This window comes from Plectropomus leopardus, chromosome 20 (genome assembly GCF_026936395.1).
Source record: "Plectropomus leopardus strain MGB_pleo_1.0 chromosome 20, ASM2693639v1, whole genome shotgun sequence".
NCBI classification, from domain to species: Eukaryota; Metazoa; Chordata; class Actinopteri; order Perciformes; family Serranidae; genus Plectropomus; species Plectropomus leopardus.
The window spans coordinates 6090528-6112470 of NC_142195.1; the positions used below are offsets into that span (position 1 = coordinate 6090528).

Consider the following 21943-nt stretch of genomic DNA (forward strand, 5'->3'; position numbering starts at 1 on the left):
ACCCCCCTACCTCCTCGTTCCACCTGAGTGCAGAGTGACAGGAGAGGATGGAGAGATCAAGAGGAGGAGACCAGTGCGGCCAGTGAATCAATTACATTACTGTACAAACAAGGAGCTGCACAGGCAGGCGGAGAAGTCCCAGCTGTCAGAGTTGTTGCTACTGTCTACATCTTGTCTGCATGCAGCTTCAGACATCTTCTTGGATTTTTTTGTTAAGCTTGTTTTGCGAGTTTTAGTAGTTTAATATCTTGTTCTCATTCTGGACTCATATTCAGGAAAACAGAGGACTTTCAGGAGCATACCAGGCTCTTTTTAAAGTAATTTTCCTAAGCTTTCTCACTCATTGTCAGACTTCTCAGCTATGTTTTTCTGGCACCTAATAGCTTTGCTTTTCAAACAAGAACTCGCTCTGTAATCCAGTTTTTGTTGAAAGTTTCCAAATGTATTATTCCATCATGTTTGAGTTGGCCGCGTCGGGCTGCAGCGCCGTACATGAATCAGTAAAGAATAAACAGCCACTGAAGACCATCCAGGGCATCGTTTGAGAAACTTCCACGGCTAAAGAAACAAATACAGACTTTAAACAAATTTCAATATTGTTATTTTAGGCCTCACGTGCAGCAGAGCTCAATTAGTGAAGCATCGCATATGTTCAGCATAAACCATCAAAATATTGTTGAGAGAAGATGAGAGCACGTCACAGTGTTTTAGGGTTGAAGTTGTTGTCATGCATTTGGCATTTTTTTGTTTGGTTGCTAAATTGAACAGTAAACGATAAAGATGTGGATACAGTAGAGAGCTGCATGGATAAGAGCCCAGAGGAAACACCTGACCAAACACTGCACACAAAGAGTTCAACTCTGGATTTATTCTTATTATCATTATGTACAATTATAAGAGACTAAATCAGGGTCATAGAGAATGTGAAGTCAAAAACCCAGATTCTGCTAGTACCAACCCACCATCAAAAAAATCTCAGACTGGCTACCAATACATTTTTTGATTGTTTCAATATTTGTTCAAATTTTAGTAATTAAATTTTATCTGCATAAACATTGTTTTGAAATCTCTTCACTGCCAGTACTGATATTCTGGGAGTAAAAAAAAACCTTATGTGAAAATTGTACAATTTTCCCCAAGTGGTTTTCAGATATTTAAAAATGATGTAATGTCAAATATTTAAAAACAACAACAACAACAAAAATCCACATTCATTCCATATATACAATGACCACATAAGTTTTGGACAAGTGCTTGCAGACTTGTGAAATATCAAAGGTGTGTGACAATATATGGATATGAAACAACGCTACACATTTTTCTGTTAAAAAACAATATATCAAATTTGATATATATGTTATTTTATAATATTTTTTGGGTTATATGTAACCAAAAAAATATTACAAAATAAATTAAATGTAACTAGAGCACATCATTTGATGGGATCACAGCTGTGACTTCGCAATGTGATTTCACAATTTAAAGCATAATTGGGCCACAGGTGTAAAGTGGGGAGAAAAAAGGCTGCTTCCTGACTTCTGGCACCCTTGCTTAGACTACACCCACCGTCGAACTCGGCCATCATTGTGATCTCAGCTAGACAGCTGCTCGGGGCATACAGAGAGGGGCCAGTTTCCCCTTTCCTACTTTCTACCCCCTTTTTTTGGTGAACTTGCTCAGGCCACACCCATCTTCAAACTCGGCCTTCATTTGATCTCAACTACACACCTGTAAAGTTATGTGACTTGCGCAGTTGCGTTGATGAAATCTATCCACTGACAGACAGATAGACTTATAAATACCTGGCAAAATACTCAAAACAACTTTAGTTGTAGTTCTTGTTCCATTAGGCGTCACCAGGAAGTGGGTGGTAGGGTTGGCCAATAAGAGCATGTGGTGAGATTTAGAAAAAAAACCATCATGGTTTGGGTTTAGTTCAACATTCATACATGAAGCAAACAGTCTGGGGTTTAGTTGGACACATCATCACCTGTCCCACCTGCCCTATAGGCACTTTTGAGCTACTTACATTGCGTTGTTATCGCCAGTGTTTCAAACTGACTCAGTCCGAATGGTGTACCATACCGCCATGACAGGTGGCTTTTGGCATCAGTGTCTGATGCAACCAAGCAGCAGTATTTGGGGACTTGGGAATGAGAACGGATTGTACCAGCCTCCCTGTAGAACTAGTTTAATACAGAGGACTGTGCATTTTATTGAGCAAAGTTTTTTATTTCTGAAAGTAACACAGTATGTTCTAACAAAAAGTTAAGGTTATATTTATTTACACTAGGAATAGTGTAGAACACTAAAGGGATTTTGAGCTATCTATCCAATTTTTCTTGTAATTTAGTGGATAAGTTTGCAGATACTTCATTTTCTCAAATAATTAAGAGATAAATCATTATGAGCTACTATAAGTATAAGATGAACTTTGAGTTTGAGTTGATTGTTGTGTATTGTATTGGTGTTGTAATGTGTTTGGTCGTAGTGAGAGTATGAATGTTATGGATGTGTATTTATGTAATCTAGTCCATGATTTATTGTTAATAAAAATAATGTAGATCCCAGGAAGAGTAGTTAATACCGAAGCTTCTGGAGATCCTAATAAACAGATAAACAGACAACGCTGTCATGGCTAATAATATCTTGTCTAAGAAATAACATCCTCCAAAACTAACCATACGTAGTTGTGGTCATTGGTGTAGTTGGTGAGGTGGGTACCCTTCTAGATGATGGGCAGGTTGACAAGGAGGAGATGAGTATACTCTACTGTAATTTTCTGTGGCTTTTTGGCTGATAGGTATACTGTAAACATCAAGAGAAAAGGGTGAATATACCCTGTATACATGCGTATGACCTCCTATCCACCACTGGTTGTAGTAGCCTATTGAACTCCTCCTCAGGTTGTTTAAAGTTCTAACTTCCTCCTTTTTTAACCTGAAACGTGTACACTGTAAATGTTGAGTGAAATAAAATGAGCATTTTGGTTGCTGGCTCTATCATTAGTATCATAGAGTTCGAGTAACAGCACAGTTTCATAGTAAAACAGATATGTTTCTGTTTGGAGAAGGCTGCTTGCATAATGATTGCACTGAATTACCACTATTGGATGGCAGTAATTAGTCTTGGTGTTCACATTTAAGAGTGTGTGTGCACTGATGGTATGTGGGTGTGTAAAAGCCACTTTTGCAGCTTTGCCGTGTACGAGAGGGCAAAATGGAAGCATAAGTGAGGCACTCTGAGCATTGGAGATAAAACATGTGAAAAAAAAACCCTAACCAGAGTGATTGTAGATTCAACTGGGAAACATGAAGCGAGTTCACATTATGGAACTTCAGTAAACACACAAGATGGACCTCTTTACTGAACTGATGCAATTTGTGTGAATTGAGTAGGAGTGCAGCTTTTTGGGTCCCGATCAGGTATATTTAGCTGTAAAAGCAGTAGAGCTGCATTAAAATTCAGCCTGTAAATTTAGCCTGTGCTAACACTAGAGTTCGGCTACATTTCAGTGGCTCTGCTGCACCCTGCTGAGCCCTGAATGTGTATCCAGTTACCTGCCAGTGGAGCCACTTCACATATCCAGCAGTGATCCGCTCAGAATTGGCGGGCTTGACCACCCTGAAGCATAGGGGCCACTGGACACCCCCCTCAGTGAAGATATACTTTGATAGAGGCCCCTGAAAATGTTGTGACGGGGAACAGGAAGTGCCAACTGCCTTGGGAGGAAGTATCAAATAGAACAGCGTCTTTTTTCTACTTTGGTGAGATCTTGCCTGTTCGATGTTTTCTATAGTGAGTTTTAGTGCTGGCACTCCACACAAAAAGAGGCTTTCAGCAGGACCTCACTAGAATATACAGTGTTTTTACAGTTTCTTTCCTCCCTCAGAGAGAGTCAACATTGTTGTTGCACACTAGGTGTATGTTTTCCGTCATTATTTTATCAAACCAATGAGGGTGAAGACGGGGATGAAGAATGGTACACTGAAAAAAATTGCATCAAAGTTCCTCTACTGGCACTACATGGAATGACTGATTTGACTGTCACAGACAGATTTCCAATGTCGGAAGAAACTCCTGAAAGTTTTGGTGCACCCTTCTGTGATCTTGATTGATTAGTGTAGGGCAGTCATAAAACTGCCGGAGCTGTCTTGAGTCCAGACACACCAAAATTACATCAGTGTTTCATACCCTCCTGCTGCCTGTGCCAAAAAGTTGCACTGAAGACCCCAAAGACTACAGCCAATGGCAAACTAGTACATTTGCATCTTGTGAGAGGACACAACTCTGAAAAAGCAGGGTGGTAGTCTGTATTTTCATTCAAAAAGGGAAACCTAAGGGCTAACGGATTCAAGATGCTAGTTAGCTACTTAGCATACATACAACACAACCCAGCGTTGAAAGAACAAAGCATATTTACTGTGCACAATCTTGACTTTAGCCGTTTGCTTTTCCCACTTCCGTTGGACTGCCAGTCAGAGGGATTTCAATAACCGTCAGGCTCCACCATGTCCAATTCAACATGCTGAACCTGCCTGGGAAAAACAAAGCCAACATGGGCAAAATACTACCAACATTGCAGGAAACACCAAAATAATTAGTGTGACAGATGCTTACTAACTGCTCAACACTGAGCAACTGTTGGCCTGGTGTGTCAGGGCCTTTAGGTCAGCCTTTGGACATTCCATTTATTCCATTTTATCATAAGTTTTTAGTCTTGGCTCATGCAAATACTAAAATTCAGTGATATGAGCATTGTCAACAACCAACAACATTTTTAGAATATTTTATAGTTCTTGAAAAGATTTTGGTTTAACGTTTTCCACCAGGAGCAGGATGTGAAAAGGAATCTAGTTGTAGTGTCGCAAAAAGTGACCCTAGTCTTTGTAAAATCTTGCAATTTGTGACTTCAAATTCACATTGTCTTTAGATGTGAGAGGGTGTCAGACTTTAGTCTTTTAAAAGTCCTTTCAAAGTCTTCTGGTGTACAGTAGGACAAACTTGAGGCCACCGTGACCTGTACATGCACACATGCAGTAGATGTTGGGAAATGAACACTCAAATACTCACATTTCCTGTATTTCCTGTCACTCTTTCCCCCCAGTAATCTTTCTTTTTCCAAGCATTAGCGAGTCATGACTCAAAGGGCAGCTGAAAATTTAAAAACGTGTCTTTCTGAGGCATTTTCCTCACCTCCACAATGTCATACATAACCATGCAGTATGTGATCCCAAAATCAAAGCTCAGATCCTTAATACGTTGCAGAGGGTCATGGTTTTGTCTTTTATGTGGCTCACATTTTGGCTACATCTAAGAGTCGGGGTGCTTGTGAGTGTGTCCTAAAATCTCTGGATCTAATTGTGGGTTGATGTGTTGCTGTGTGCAGAGAGCACGTATGTCAAATATTGAGACAGACTTGGGCAAACGTCCAAAAAAAAGCTTGAGAAGACACAAGCGACACAGAGAGAGGTGGGGCGGCTCGATCACCACCACTTAAATGCTCAGCTCCAACGTCTCCCCGCTCCTTTCAGAGATCCGAGTCATCTGCCATAGACACTTTGTGGTCGAGTCAATGAGGCGGAGAGCTGGAGAAAGAGGAGGATGGGGAGGGGGGAGACATACACAAACAGAGGGGAATGTTCGGGGGAGGAGAGGGGAAGGATATTTAGGAAAGGAAAAGTGAGGAGTGAATGGGCCTACATGGGTGGCTTCCAGTGTTGACGTTTTTCCTTTTGAGTGACAAGGCCTTCGTCATTGAGGAACAGATGACATAACGCAGAGGATGCAGACTGAAATTACAAACTTGGAAGCTGCTTGAGGAAGCCAAAGTTTGAATTGCCCCCCATGTCACCCCTCCACCCATCTACACAAGGGCGTAGGTTTCATTTCAGCTTTGCTGGGGCATATATGCATGGGCAGATTATGAGACAATAGGCCCCTGGGCACAGATCCGCAAAAGGCCCCACCACTTCTGCTACATAGAAGCAGGACGCACAGACTTTGTGCTGGTTTATGACTCTTTATTGTTGTTGTTTTGTGTCTCTTTGTAGTTATTGTGCATTTTTAATGGTTTTGTGATAACTTTGTGTGTGGTCATTTATGTCTCTTTTAACTTTATTGTATTTTTGTTTCTTAAACATCATTTGTGTATTTTTTGTGTATTTGTGTCTCTTTGTCATCCTTTTGTGTCAATTTGTAGTTGTTTTGTTTCTCTGAAGTAATTTTGTTTATTTTTGGTCATTTGTATCTCTTTTTAGTCATTTTGCATCTCTTTGTGGTTGTACTGTGTCCCTTTGTTGTTGTGTTTTTTGTTGTTGCTTTTGAGTTTGTTTTGTGTCTTTTTGTCATATTGTTTTTGAGGTCTTTTTGTATGTTTTTTAAGTCATTTTCTGTGGGTTTTTTTGGTCATTTGTGTCTCCTTGTTGTTTTCTTTCTTTGTGGTCATTTGGGATATTTTTTGGTTGTTTTTGTCTCCTTGTAGTCATATTGTGTCTCTTTGTTGTCGTATTGTGTCTGTTAGCATTTTGTTTCTTTGAAGTCACTTTTTGTCTTTTGGAGGTAATTTTGTGTATTGTTTAATTGTTTGTGTATCTTGTAGTAATTTTGTAGTCGTTTTGTGTCTCTTTGTAGTTGTTTTGTGTTTCTTGGTCATAGTTTTGCTTCTTCAAGATAATTTTGTGGGTTTTTTGGGTCGTTTTTGTCTCCTTGCGAAAACAATGGGAGGCCCCTGACACTTAGGGCCCCTGAGCCTGTGCCCAGTACGCCAGTTCAGTAACCCCACGTCCATGCCAGTGGTGGACAAAGTACACAACTCCAATACTTGAGTCAAAGTATAGATACTCCTCGTCAAATATTGCTCCATTACAAGTGAAAGTTGCTGAGTTAAATTACTACTTCAGTTAAAGTACTGGAGTATTTGCTTTTAAAAATATTTAAGAATTCAAAGTACTTTCTTTTTTAATCTTAACACGTTGTTGTATATTGCTTCAATACCTCAAGTCCCCCAAAACAACCCTCTGAATGCAGTAATCTGCTTGTAGAACCTGTAGAGTAAAAAGCCTGTTGAATATGGATGGCAAATTCTTGTGGGTCATGTTGAAGTTTACGCGCGGTAAATAGAGCAACCAATTAAGTCGATATGAATCATTCAAATGAAATAAACACTGCATAACCAAATACAACCACCTGCTGATGACCTCTCCTCTCTACCTGTCTCTTCCGATGAGCTGCTCAATCTGAGTAGTGCGTGCACAAGTTAGAGATACAGGGAAACCACCTCGACAAAGAAACCACATGCAGAATTGCACCATCACAGTTTATAGACTTTTGCATTTTAGAGGAGAAAAATCTTCTGTCAATGTAGCAAGTAATAAGAGCCCTCATAGAAATTAAGTGGAGACAAAAGTATATTTGTTTTTCATATGTATGGAACAAAAGCGACCCAACTCCGATTAACGGAAGAAAATGGATGGATGGATGGATGGATGGATGGATGGAACAAAAGTAATACATTTCCAAAAAAAATACTCAAGTAAAGTGCAGATGCTCAAAAACTGTACCTAAACCTTTGAAGCCTAGTCAGACATCCTTTTCTTGTACTGCATTCAGACATCTATCACATGTATTTAAACGTTCGAATCCAGAGCAAATTGCTTTGCTTTATCTTGAAAACAGGAGAAAATGCAATGAGCAACTTGACAAGAAATGTTTTGCATATTGAAAGAAATTAGTAGATTTAGAAAATAATTCTTTTAAAAGCTAGGGAAAAACGAAAACTGTATTTGCAATAATTATAAATGTGAATTTAAAATTAGGTTCCAGATTTATTTATTTATTTATTTTGCCATTTTTTCAAGTAATTTACTTTTCTTTTCTTTTTTGCCTGTTTTGAAGTGATTTTCTTTTATTGCTTTTTCTAATGTCCTTTTATTTTTGGGGTTAATTCCTTACAGGCCTTAATCCCATGTTTTTGAAAGAAATCAAGCCAATTTGCTCAGGTTTCAAAGGGTTAAGTACAGTACTTGAATAAATAAACTTCAATACTGTCAACCACTGCTCCACGCACATACAAAACGAGAAGTTTGGACTCCTCCGCCAGAAAATGTGAACTGTCAAACACTAAATTTCCAGCATTCCTGTGATTTTTACACACTAATATGTGCAATTTTGCATCAATTTACTGTGTAAATAACTTAAATTCCATTGCAATTGAAGTCTTCTGCTACTTTAATGTTTTCATTTAGGGGGACAAACGCACATGCATCCACCCAAAATCTACGCCCATGCATCCATATACGGATACACACACACAAGCTGAAAAGCCTCTCATCTGTCTCGGTTAGTGGTTTTGAATGTATCCTGCTATATTTACTGCCGCTGCGTGGTGGATTGCCGGCAGTCTGTGTTTAGAAGCTCAGAGGAAATGTTTGGGCTCTGCCTTGCGTCAGCTGCAGCCGTTGGTGTGGATTACCTGTGGGGTGTCACGATGATGAACGGGCTGCAGGAGCTCGATGAAGTGTTTACGACCGAAAGGCGTTGTTGCATGTAACTAATCAGGCCTGAAGCTGCTAGTGCTACTTTGGCAGAGCCCCCTTCTGAAACGGTGAACGCGATGATGCTTAATGATGTGAGGGATGCACGCGGATGCTGCGGTGACATCACACAGCTGCCGGACTCCACAAAGCTCTTTGGAGTGACCACAATTTGGGACTTTCCAACTGTTTCTATAAGTGCAGCCTATTTCTCTTTGTTCTATTTATTGTTGTAACCTAAGTAGGAGATGTCTAGGTAACCTCTGTACTTTGTTTCGAGCGGACAGAATAATAAATTCAGCTGTAACAAATGGTTTGTTTCAAGCCGGGCCCTGTTATTTTATCATCACATTTCTGCACAAGCGTGATGGATAAGCTACGGGCCCCTAGTTGTTTGCATGAGCGGATAGCAGGCCAAAGCAAACACGTGCAGGGCTACAAAAAAAAAAAAAAAAAGAAGTGAAAAATGCAGTGAGAGGCAACAACATAATTCTGCAGCAGATCCCGGATCTGCGGGTTCACACCGGGGTGAGACAGGCAAGATGTAGAACAAATAAAAACACCTCTGAAAGTCTTCGGCTAAATAAATTATGTGCAAGGACGCGTAAGCTTGCACTTCATGGAGTTGGTGAAAGCTCAGTTTTTCTCTCCCCCTCGGCCCCTGTCTGGAGCGAGGTGGCCCGGAGCCAGAGTCTTTAATTCCTCTGTCAAACAGCACTTCATGCATCTCTACAGCTGTTACTGTAACTGCGAGTCTCATCATGTGTACTCATCACTGCTCAGGCGCTGTACTTTCACCATCACTCCGTCTCTGTAGGGGAGCAAAAGTGCTAAAAAACATGATGAAAGCTTTGTTCTCCTTTTTTTGTTGCACGGAAAGAAAAAAGGAAATAAAGAAAAGAAATAGAAAAAGATGTATGGGTCAGGAAGAAAAAAGAGAGCAAAAACGATGGCATTACAAAAGGGGAAAAGCAGAATGTATCCCAAAGCCACTCTTGTGTAGCAGGTCCTTGCAATTCTGAGCAGCCTCTAATGAGGCTAGTATTCAGGGGTGGCATTAGTTCCCAAACTTTTTAATGGGGTGGAAAGCGGAGCTCCTTTTAGAGAGAGGGGATAAGTGTAGCGACTGTTCCATACACTGAATAGCAGATGGAGAGATTCTGCACCTCCCTGGGAGGTATTCACTCTTTTTTTTAACCTTTTTTTCCCTAAATTTCATTCCTTGAACTTACCCCCTTTTTTCCAATTGCTCTCTTTTTCTTCATATTTCTCCTGTTTTTCACACATTTCACATCAGCACATGTTCCAAGGGTTTGCTTCTATGTTATATCAATTAATCAAAAGAAAAAAAGTTCGGCCAACGTATACAATGCTAAAAATAAATAAATAAATACATGAGCACATGTGTAAGATAAAACTCTTCTTAAAATGTATTTACTTTTGTATTATGGGAAACCACCACGAGTGAATAAAGTAGTATAAGTAAGTACATCCCCGACTTTAATACTGAAAGTAACAGGTAACTTCAACATACCAAATACATTTAAAACTTGTGTCAATTATACAAATACAGAAATAGCTTTTCTAACTTGCTTTTATTTAAGATCTTATAACATATAGTTCCTGTTAAAATGCCTTTCAATGCTCGTTTATTCCTCTGTGTTTGATCGGTGTTTGAATTTAAAATACTTAAAAATAATAAGAAAAATTAGAACATTTTATAAAATAAACCTTTTTTTACTGAGATAGAACTTTTGAATTTAATTATCTTAATTAATTTCTTATATAAATTATGATTATTGGTAACTGCTATTATTAGTATTTATTATTTAAAAAGAACGTTAAATTTAATATAACAAATAACTTGGTTCACGTCACGGAGGACTTCCGGTTACAATTTCTGCAATGCACCTGGGGTTGTAAATAATTTATTAATTTTTGGAGGCATTGTGAGGCCAGACACATGACATGTTTGCTATTAAACTCTATCCCAAACTGTTTATAATGAGGCGAAATTTTCAGAAAATCGAGTCAGCTTTCTACTTTAGGCGTATTAGTGACGGGTCATAAAACTGTAGTTGTTGACGTTTTTATATCACAATGTTTGTAATTTTATTCACCTTCGATTATTTCTTAAATTTTACATTTTACAGCATGGAGCCATTAATAAGTGAACGTCTATGTTATTTATGCCCTGCAAAAAAAAAAGCTCGTCAAATAAATATCAGATAAACGAGGACATAAAAAACGTTGTTTCTATATTTCCCAAAAAATGTTACTGTGTTTTATTTCATAGCTAAACATTTTTTTTTCAAAGTGCAGTTTGAATCCAGTTATTAGATGTATTCCCAGTAGTTGTCACCAACTCTCTGTCTTTGCAACACATTTGTTCTGCTGTGTGTGTTGAGGACAAAAGCTGGTGAGGTCAGTGTAAGACTTATTTATTCAGCAGGGCCATAAAGGTGTCCAAAGGCGGCCCAAAATGAGCTGTTTACCGGCCCTATAAGTTTATAAAGTAGCCAAAAGTCTTTAGGGCTTCCTTTGAAATATAGATTATTCTCACAGCCTTGAATGCCCCAACACATTTAGCCAAAGCCCAAAGTCTTTTATGGGCTGAGTGTGGTGCTTTATCCCCTCTCCTCATGACCTGTGACCCAGCAGGATAAACTGCTAACTGAGCTTCAGTCATGCTCAAGACGGCTGATGGCCACATGATCCATGACATTTCATGAAAAGAGCCTTTTTTTTTGTAACTGCAGGACTTTACCTACATATTCTGCTGTTGCTGATGACAAAACACTGAACAAACCAAATTCAGTTATTCAGTCATTACAGGCATTTTGTCACTTGTATGCTCATAATAGTTTGATGTTTATCTTCATTGACCTTTGCTCTTCTTGTTTGTAGATTTTTGTCTAATTATATCTCTCTGGATTCGGGACTGTGGGTAAATGAATTAAAAACGAAGAAAAAACGCAGTCAGATTCCATGTATGTGTGCACATACTTGGTCCAAAAATCTATTGTGATCTTATTCTGATTTAAGTGTAAAGTTTAAAAGATTGCACTTTTTTTATACTGGGAAATAAAAGAATTAACTGTAAACATTTTAAATAATCCCAATGCCTTTATCAAGTCTATATCTTAAATATTAGGCTCTACACTGTTTGATTGGCCTGATTAATTAATTATGAATTCTATTTCAGACTACTACTACTACTACTACTACTACTACTACTACTACTACTACTGCTACTACTACTAATAATAATAATAATAACCATAATAATAATAATAATAATAATAATAATAATAATAATAATAATAATAATAATAATAGCCAAAAAAAATAAATGAGTAGGTATAGGGCGTTTTTCTAAGAATAAAAATCTTAGAACCATTTTTGGTGATGTGACCTACAACCAAGTAGATTTTCTTTTTCTAGATCATTTTTAATCAACAAACTACTGCATACAGCTCGCTGGCTTAATGGCTAAATGGATAGATAGCTGGCTATTGTAGTTACCGGCCGTCAATTTTGCGCGCGTATGATATTGTTTTTTTAGTTCTTTATTTTTGTATTGAGTCCTATTTTCCAATGAGTCAGATGCGTTATTTCTTTTACACAATGGAAGCGCCAGAGTGACATAAAAAATATATTTTACAATGTTCTCCTCCCCTCGGTATAGCACAATAACATTAGGCCCTTAGATGCGTAAAAGGAGGGTTTGACTTCATTCGCTTTTACGAAATGTGTTTTCAATATGGCGTTTGGGTGCTTGGTGAAAGCAGTCTTTCCAAAGGAAGTTTATAAATTATAAAAGCCAAGGATGAGTCTGGACCACTGCGTAGGCCTACATATTATGCTCCAAATCGTAGCAACTCATATTTGGCAAGTGAGCTGTTATCAGGGCAGTTACGCAGAGAAATATTGTTAAAATAATTCTAAACTGAGAAACAGGAAATCCAGTACATCACAATACCAGATACACACTATACTCCCATATATGGAGAGGATAGAGCTTTTTCACATGCATTGCACGCGATAGAACACCATAAGAGGGTCGTATTGCTCACTGTTTAATATATAACACCTCTTATAGGTAATACGCACGTATATCTGGAATACCCAGATATTAGGCTATATGCTGAAAGATAACACAAAAACACCATACAAATGACAATTAACAACAATGTAATGCTTCTAAAACCCTTTTTTGATAGTACAGCAACTGGAAAAATGCCGCGCGGCTCCACAACATATTATAACGTGTCTTATCGCATTAATTAATCTTCCCTTTCCCCTATTTAACCTTCTCTTTTTCTGTAAACAAGTCCATACAGTACAACTGACCCCCTTCCCTCCCTGCTCCTACTCTCCCTCTCTCTCTGCAGCGTGTGTGTGTATGTGCCTGTCTGTCTCTCGTTGCGTGTTACATCATCACGCAATAGCTGTCCTCCCGTGGCCTAGTGAACTGGCTCTAAGCGCTGCACCAATTTAGCTATCTACTACACACACGTTGCTTTGAATCAGGGGATGCAGACACACGCAGTGGACGGGCGCACATATCCAGTCACGGAAGCAGCGCTGTTGTACAGTAAAGGCTTACGTACAGAGAGCTCGTGAAATATTCACAAAGCAGAGGTCTGACACATGAAGCGTCACACATGAGATCTGCAGCTTCAGCACCTGAAATGTGTCTTGGAAATTAATATAATAGATATTTAGTTATCCACTCTTTACTTTTGATGCGTAATTATTTGTGCGTAAAATGGCACAAATTGGCTTTTTGTGTCACCAAAGTTCAAATGCCATGCTGTGGGGGCAAAATTAACATAAAATAACAAAAAATAGTGAGTGGATTAAGGTGGTTTTAACCTCCACTACATATCCTTTCATGCGCCCCTGTTGGCCCCGCGTGGCGTACCAGGAAGCAAACATTTCATTTTCTCTGGGAACAAACTGTGTCAAATAAGAGCCCATAATGAAATATTACGCTAGGAGTGTTTTCTCAAGAGCTGCCCAGCTGTCGACATCAGCACCGGTATAATCACCGACCTGAAGCAGGCAAAATACAGCCCCCGTGTCACCCCGCTGACACCTTCCTGTCCGCTCACCATAATTACGAGGATGAGTGTGAGAGAGGTCAGATGGACACACAGGGGCCTCGTGTGCGCATGTTCCAAACGCGCTGACATTAGAGAGTGTGTGCAACATCTGAACAAACTGTTTGATCACATGAAGAAAATGCAGAAATTTCTCTTGTTATGCGCGCTTTTTGTGGGAGACACTTCGCACTTCTGCAGCCTATTTGGATTGTTGTGACTGTATCAGCTGGTTGAGTAGCACAGGCACAATGTAAAGACCCTATAAAATCACACACACGTCCAACTTTTTGGCAAAATTATTTAGCCTAATTTCCTCCTAATAAACCCTCAATGTTATTTAATAAATTTATCTCCAAACAAATTATCCTTTTTTGCAAAACGAAATTTATTCTTGTTGAAAAACAAACTGTGTAAAAATATCACACTTCAATTACACAATACTTGCCCAAAAAATGTACAATGTTTTATTACTGAAATAAACACACACTGCATATTATTATTATTATAAATGTATGACTTGGCTCTCTGTGTTCGTTTTTTTAATACAAAATCAAAACCATAAAAAAAGTTTTGATTTGCCAAACTAATAGAAAAAACATGGATGTGTTTGACACAAATACATTATTATTAGCCTATTTTCCAAACGTGATCATTTATAACCTGTCCATTATAAGTCCTGAGACGCCCTAAAAAACAGTGACTGAAATTACTTCATGAAATACAAGGAAAAAAAGTTTCAACAGTCTTGATTCACACCGAAAAAAATGAACATAAATATATCTTTTTAAACAGCATGAATATAGGCACAAATCGTGTTTTCTTTTTTTTCTCTTATGTCCGTCATTCAGCTGCGTGCTATCAAACAAACATACAAAAATAATCCTACCTTCAAAGAGGGGCGTTTTTTGTTTTTGTTGCTGTGTCTCTTTATTTTTTTGAGTTTCTTGTGAAAGTTTAAGACATTTAACAGGCGCTCGCAGCTCTGTTTGGAAAGTTTTATACCGGGTGTAAAACAGCTCCGGGGTGCACGCTCTGCGCCTGAGTGGCCGCTGCAGGCCCCAAAGAGGACGGTAAGACCGGGATAACAGCCGGGGAAGTCCTGGAGGGGCTCAGGGACCCTCCGATGATACTCTCTATGGAGAAAGGGGACCGCTGCACCGGAGAGCTGGACTTCTGCACCGGGGCTGCAGCCTGCACGCTGGCTGAACCCAAACTGGAGCTGAGCTGCGGGTAAAACCTACTCCTGGCTAAGTCCGTGGTGGTGGGCATCAAAGACGGTGCGGGGATAATGGTTCCAGTGTGCCTGGAGTGCTGCTGTTGCTGCTGCTGCTGCTGAAACGCAAAAAGTGCAGAGTGTGTGTGGTAGGACTGGAGCTGGATGCCATATCCTCCGCAGCCGTACGGTCCGTAGCCATACGCAGCAGCGGCGGCGGGGAGAAAACTGTTGTGCTCCCGCAGCAAGTCCTGCGCCTGCTGCCTCTTGAAGCGCTTCCTCCGCCTCAGAAAGCTCCCGTTGTCGAACATATCAGCCGACTCCGGGTCCAAGGTCCAGTAGTTGCCCTTCCCAGGGTTCCCAGGCTCCCTCGGGATCTTCACGAAGCAGTCATTGAGCGACAAGTTGTGTCTGATGGAGTTCTGCCAGGCCGGGAACTTCTCCCGGTAGTAGGGGAAGCGGTTGCTGATGAAGTCGCAGATCTCGCTCAGAGTCAGCCTCTTTTTTGGACTCTGCAGGATGGCCATGGTGATTAAGGCGATGTAGGAGTAAGGAGGCTTCACCAGGGTGTTCTTGCCTGCCGGCTTGTAGGTGTCCCTGGAGGAGGTGGAGCTGTCCAGGCACGGAGGAGGAGAGCCGGCCAGGAGGATGCCGTCGCGCATCTGTGCCACCTCGTCCACGTAGGAGCGCGTGTGGTTGTCTCCATCCTCCCCTTCGCCCACCACGTCTATGTCGGTCTCTTCCGACAGGATGGAGGCATCCGACATCTCTGAGCTCAGAGTCATGGCTCACACAGGGAGCTGTGCGCCTCCGACCGCCAGATGAGGAAGCTGCCCTGCCCTCCCTCTTCAAAAACTCATATGAGGAGGGGGAGAGGAGAGGAGCACGTGTCCGCGAGAGATGTCCCCCTGCGTTCTCGCTATTTCCATATGTTTTCTGGGGGATTTTTTTGTTAAATAGCCGACTGACGAACGGTCCCGTCGATGCCAAGCGGAGGAAACGTGCGGGGAAACCTGCAAACGGGTCAAACCTGAATCACACAGGGGGCGGATCTTCTCCCGTTATTTATACCAGCGGCGTGGTCACATGGGGAAGAAACGTCACCGAGGCAAATGAAAAGACAGAGAAAAAATTAAATAACACAAAAGGTCTTTGAAAATTAACTGAGAGTGGGGTTTTTTTTTTAAGTTTGGTGTGGCCTGCATCCTTTTTAGTGGTCATTCACGGTGGCCTACAGTGCGCATTAATCTGAAGCTTTTATTCCACCGCAGCGTTTTGGGCAAAAATAGATCTTTAGGAAAGTCTAATTATGACCAAGATCCACGCGCATATCTTGACATTTAATTTATTTATTTAAGCTTCCATTATATTTTTTTAATGTGCATAAACAATATCCCCAAGTATTTAAGATAAAAAAAAATAGGTTGCTGCTAAAATATAAAATTTTAATATAGGCTAAAAGCAGATAGTTAAAAAACGCGTTGGGAAATAGTGCCGGGGAGTGGTGCACCATATCCAGGCAGCTCCGTTTGCGTGATCCGGTAGTTATCTAGATTATCCGCGAGCCATTTGTAATGGAAAAGAGTCAGCTGTTAACTCGAATCAGTCACGGGTCACGCAGAGCATGCAAGCCCCAGATATAAGGCCTCTGCCGTGCGTCTGGAGCATGGAGCTGTGTGTGTGTGCAGAGAGAGAGTGTGAGTGTGTATGTGTGTGTGGACATTTCTATTAATCTTGTTTTATTTTGTAGAGTTACGAGAATGGAATTAATATTACAAATAAGTGTAAAAAAAAAAAAATAGATTGAAAAATGTTAAAGTTGATCAAATGAAAGTCAGAAAGAGTGCAAAGTAAAAATTGCATAATGACTGAAGGCCCATTAAAAAGTGTGATAATAAATAATATATCGACCCTAATAGTATAAATTGCATATTAAATAGATCCTAAATAAAACACATGGAGCTCAAGTTTATTTTATTTATTTATTTGCAGCAGTTATTTTTTTTACATGCGTTATTATAGATAAGTAAGAGCAACCTAATACAGTATGATTTTTTAAAATTGATTTTATTCTGAAGGGCCAAATTGCCTTCAAATGTGGCTTATGACTGCCTTAAAATTACTTTGAAAATGTTTAACTAACTTTTTTTTCAGAGAAAGCAGAAGAAATGCATCCCCCATTTTTTTTTATTCAATTTAATTTATCTAGGCTATTTATTTGCAAAAAAATTGTTTAAACAAAGCAATAACATTCATCAAAATATGCACTCTGCTGAGTTAATCAAATTATTATATAACACCCCCCCCCCCTTAAAAAAAGAGGAGTCGCTTTTCATTAACGCAGCGGGCCTAGAAACACATTTATATATCTCATAAAAATCTGCACATAAAGTGGCTTATCATGACTTTATTTCTAGATATATTCAGTTCTAGGGCCCTTCAGTAACTTTTCACAGGTTCCCATTTGACTGGCGCCATCTAGCGGCGAACGTGTCTCACAATTAAAAAACTTGGCCCATAAAAGTTCAAAACTGTTGCAGCTGTGACACAAACAGAACCTTAATAGTAACTTGTCTTAAACTAACCGTTTTGGTGTAGCGTTTGGTGTTTATAATAAACTGATATGACTTGTCATCTGGTAAAAAAAAGGGCCACAATACAAGACTATACTGGCCTTTACAAATACTAATTAATTTTCATGCATGTGACAATAGTTATGGTAAAAGTCTGAAGGAAAAAAAATACAACGAGCCTATTAACTGTAATTTTTATGTATTTATTTTGGTTTATTTATGTTAAAATGATTGTTGTTTGCCTCGATTATATCTGACTGTATTCGTCATCACTTCTGTCACTTCTAAGTTGGAAATGACCGACTTAGGTGTGCACTATTACCACATAATAAAATCAAAATACGCTATAGGCCTATTGATTACTGATTTTTAATTTTCGGACAAAATCAACAAAAAAAAACAATAAAGATAAAACACTAGAGAAAGTTGGTCACACGTGCGCAACCCACATGTTTCATCAATTGATTAGCAATTAAACTAATGGTGTTTGTGATTTAAAATAAACCGAATGAATCAATGTTGTTAACTAATATAGTTGCAACAAGACTTGATGTTGTTTTAATCGAGTAGTTTTGGTCGATCAGTTTTGATTAACATCTTTCTATTTATAGTTCCTTTATTTTCTATTTATAGATTATTTTATTGCACTGAACTCCTTTGGCAAAAAGAATCTATTTTTATTTATGACTCACATATTTATGTGTCTAAATGTTACTATATGTAATAGTATGTGTGCAAGGCAAGCTGTTCAAGCAATCTGCCCCCGGTGGGATTATAAAGGTTATCTGAATCGGAATAATACTGACCTCACTGATTTGTCCTTTAATAATCAATAACCAGTCCATATAGATTGTGTGATTATTTAAGATTTTAAAACTCAAATTCAGCCTTCATTGAAAAGAAGTCTGGGTTCCTCTAAAGCATTCCAAGGACTTGCGCGCATTAAACTGTTCCCTGCAAGCATGCGTTATTGACTCTCTTTATCTTAAATTTGAAACCAGAAAGCACGGGCAATAACTTGCACATCTGGAAATCCAAAAAGTCCTCATCAAAGATTAGTTTTTATGCAGAAAGATTGTTTGATTGCTGTCATTTAGAATGCATAGAAAGTTATTTTTTTTCAGTTTAAGTGGAGATCTGCAGAGCCAAAAAAGGTTTACGCATAAGTTTTTTTGTGAATGCACTATATGAGAAAAAAGTCCGCATTAAATGAATGAAGACCAGGTGATTTTTTTTCTCCCTCTCTCTCCCTCTCTCTCTGAGCCGACACTTCGAACAGCAGCTCTCGCATGTGTGGTAAACCGCCTCTAAAGTGTTTCTAAATTCCCCCCTCTGCGATCCGAGGGTGTTTCCGTGCCACGGGGTACCAAGAAAGCACTTAGCTGGTTAAACGCAATCCCTGCCTGCCTGCCTCCTGCTCTGACAAAACCCCTGAGTGTCACCAAAAACCGGGCAGTCTGAGAGGGGCATGTGGGGCATGTGATTAATGTGTATCACATGCAGGAGAGGCGAGACAAAGCTACAAAGATACGGTGCGTGAGGTGGACTGGAGCGAAGAAAAATGAGCCTGTGGGCCTTTACTTGAGGAATATCACATCCAGGCCGGATTTAAATGAGGACAATGCTGCAGTTATTTTTTTAAAATTAAATCTCAATGGTAATATTAAGGAATATACATTAAATAAAACATGTTGACATGCAGTTTGTAGTCTTGCACTTAAAAGTTACAGATGCCAAATTTGTTCCTCAATATTCCAAAAGCTCTGTGCAGAATGAAGTCAGGTGAGATGTCAGGTGAAGTGAGACAATTAAGAGTTTGCATCTTTGGTTCTTTAACCCTTTAAAAAAAAACTGAGCAAGAAGGCTTGATTTCTGTTAGAAACATGGAAAGAAAGCAAAGAGCAACTTAGTTAGAAAGAAGATCCCCAAATATGAATACATATTAATATATTAAATATATAAATATTAATGAAATTAGTAAAAAAGTTCCAAGAAAATTACACAAAAATAAGCAAAAATCGAAGAAATGTAACAAAAAACTGTATAACTGTGTAACTGTGTTACTTTTAGAGCTTGTTATGTTCTCTGCTATATAGTTATTGTGAAAATATGTTGTCAGGTAAGTTATTTTAGAAATATTGGACCTTCACATCAAGAACCTGACCATTTCGATGACATGTTCAGGTAACAGCTGGGACAGCTGGTAAGGTAAAATGGGAAAATAATGTTTGTGTGTGCTTTTTATGTTTACATAAATTTATCAGCTTATTCATGGAATCATTAATGTAAACTGTGACAAATCATTAAAAAAGATTGTCCAACTTTTTCTGCCAGCCTTTCCCTGTTCTCTCACTCCCTATTACCCTGGTACTATATTGTCTACAATGACATGTTTGTAAAAAAAAAAAAAAAAATATATATATATATATATATATATATATATATATATATATATATATATATATATATATATATGGGTAATTCTGGACTACTGTGGTCGACATGGACTCAGCGCATAATGTTTCATATTATTTAAGAGACAAAAATATTTAAAATGTCTCTAATATGGCAGGATGGTACTCAATAGCATAAATGATTTTATGGCACTTTGTAGCCTCAAAACATGCTGGTTTCACTTCACTACCTTAATTTTTTGTCCCATAATACCCAAATGCATAAAACTATTATCCATAAAAACTTAATGTGTATTGTGATAATATTCTGATTGTAAGTCAACATTTAACAACATCCTACAACCATTTTTGTTGTTCTACCTGTATTGTTTTGCTACAGCACTTTTATTACCAAAAAGAGAAAATTAACATGGCACATGGCTTTCCTTGCAAGTTATGGGACCAGTGGATTTTTATTTATTTTTTTTTTGACTCTTTACTTTGTCTATCCTTATTATCTCAGAGTTATAAAAATTATTGTTTCATGTAAAGAACATTTGTAGTAACACTGCAATAATATGCTGGGTGACTTCTAATATTCAAAGAGCCTGAGATGTAAAACTTTATTTTTCCCATTTTACCTGATGCCACAAATTACCTAACTTCAGGTCCAAAACAATACTTTTATACTTGAAAATCTGAATTTTGGCTGTAAAATCTGCATACTTCCTTACACGGCTATGAAATTTTGCATGCAATGTTAGGAAGGAAGGGTTCATACAATAAATAAATGCATTTTATAACTGATAGGTCATCCTGTCTTGAAGAATGTGGTGCTGTTAGAGCCACTGTTGTTATAATAATCCCTAGTCTCAGTTTGTGTTCTTGCCCCTGAAGGTTACAGACACATTTTTGCAGGAGTCTCAATACCCCAAAAGCTTCATCAGGTAATTTGAGACATTGAGTGGGACAAAAAGAGTTTTTGTATCTTAGGCTCTTTAAATCTCACTAACCTGAGATTGAACATGTTATGGAGTTGTTGCCACACGTGTCCTTTACATGAAACAATTATTTTTATTGGTCTAAGATAACTCAAATGGACAAAGCAATGACTTAAAAAATCACTGATCCCAGTACTTTCAAAGTAAGCCATGTGGCATGTTGATTTTTTTTTAATGTTGGTAATAAGAGTGCTGCAGCTAAAACAATAAGGTTGTGACTGCAAAAAATGGTTGCAGGATGTTTCTTACTAAATGTCTGACTTAAAAATCAACATATTTTCAAAATACACTTTACTTTACATGGGAAACGGTTAAGTGTTGTTGATGCATTCACATAAAATAGGACAAAAACTTTTTATAAAATGACATTTTTCTGAAGAAAAGAGCCTGTTTACACATATAGACTATGTACTATATATTTGTAAACAGTTATATTTATATATTTTTAAGGTGAAGACAAAATTGCAGTTAGTTTATCTGTAAGGACATATAAAACTGAGCCTCTGAGAAACAATGATATCTTCTCAATTCGCACATATTGTGCGTGCCCATTGTTACTTTTGGTAACAAGTAATTGCTAGAACAACAACAGCAAACTACAGTTTTGCTAATATTTCATCAGCGGTGCTGATTCTAATGATTACTTTACACTGAAACTCACCACTTCATTAATGAATGGAGACATCTGCTGTACCCAGGGGTTTTTGCTCCACCCCACATCCATGGTTCAGAATGGACTACTTCCTATATAAATGTGGGGTACGTCATTCTGATAGGTACAAATATCTATCAGATTGGATTACTATGCATTAAAATGTATTTAAATGTGGTTTGGGTCATTCTGTCAATTGCAAATATCTATCAGATTGTATGAATGGGGCGTAGGTCATACTGTCAAGTACAAATTTCAATCAGAAGGAACTACTACCTGGATAAACTGCAGTTAAATGTGGAGGGGATCATTTTGTAAGGTACAAATATCTGTCAGCATAGACTACTGTTTGTATAACCATAGTTAAATGTGGAGTAGGTCATTCTGTAAGGCCCATACATTGTTTAGAAAAAACTAAGACCTGTATTAACATGGAGTAGGTCATTCTGATCATATTCTGATAATATCT

The 21943-nt window shown here is 38.5% G+C and overlaps 1 protein-coding gene across 1 annotated transcript; it reads right to left on the reverse strand.

Annotated features, from left to right (window-relative positions):
- Window positions 1–14003: 14003 nt before the first annotated feature.
- foxd1 (forkhead box D1) lies at window positions 14004–15945 on the reverse strand. Its single transcript, XM_042509498.2, has one exon. The coding sequence runs from the start codon at window positions 15638–15640 to the stop codon at window positions 14639–14641; it is 1002 nt and encodes a 333-aa protein (XP_042365432.1). The 5' UTR covers window positions 15641–15945; the 3' UTR covers window positions 14004–14638.
- Between the last annotated feature and the right edge of the window lie 5998 nt (window positions 15946–21943).

What these genes read in the sequence shown, in the direction of transcription:
- foxd1 (XM_042509498.2), bottom strand. Translation starts at nt 15,640, where the DNA reads ATGACTCTGAGCTCAGAGATGTCGGATGCCTCCATCCTGTCGGAAGAG.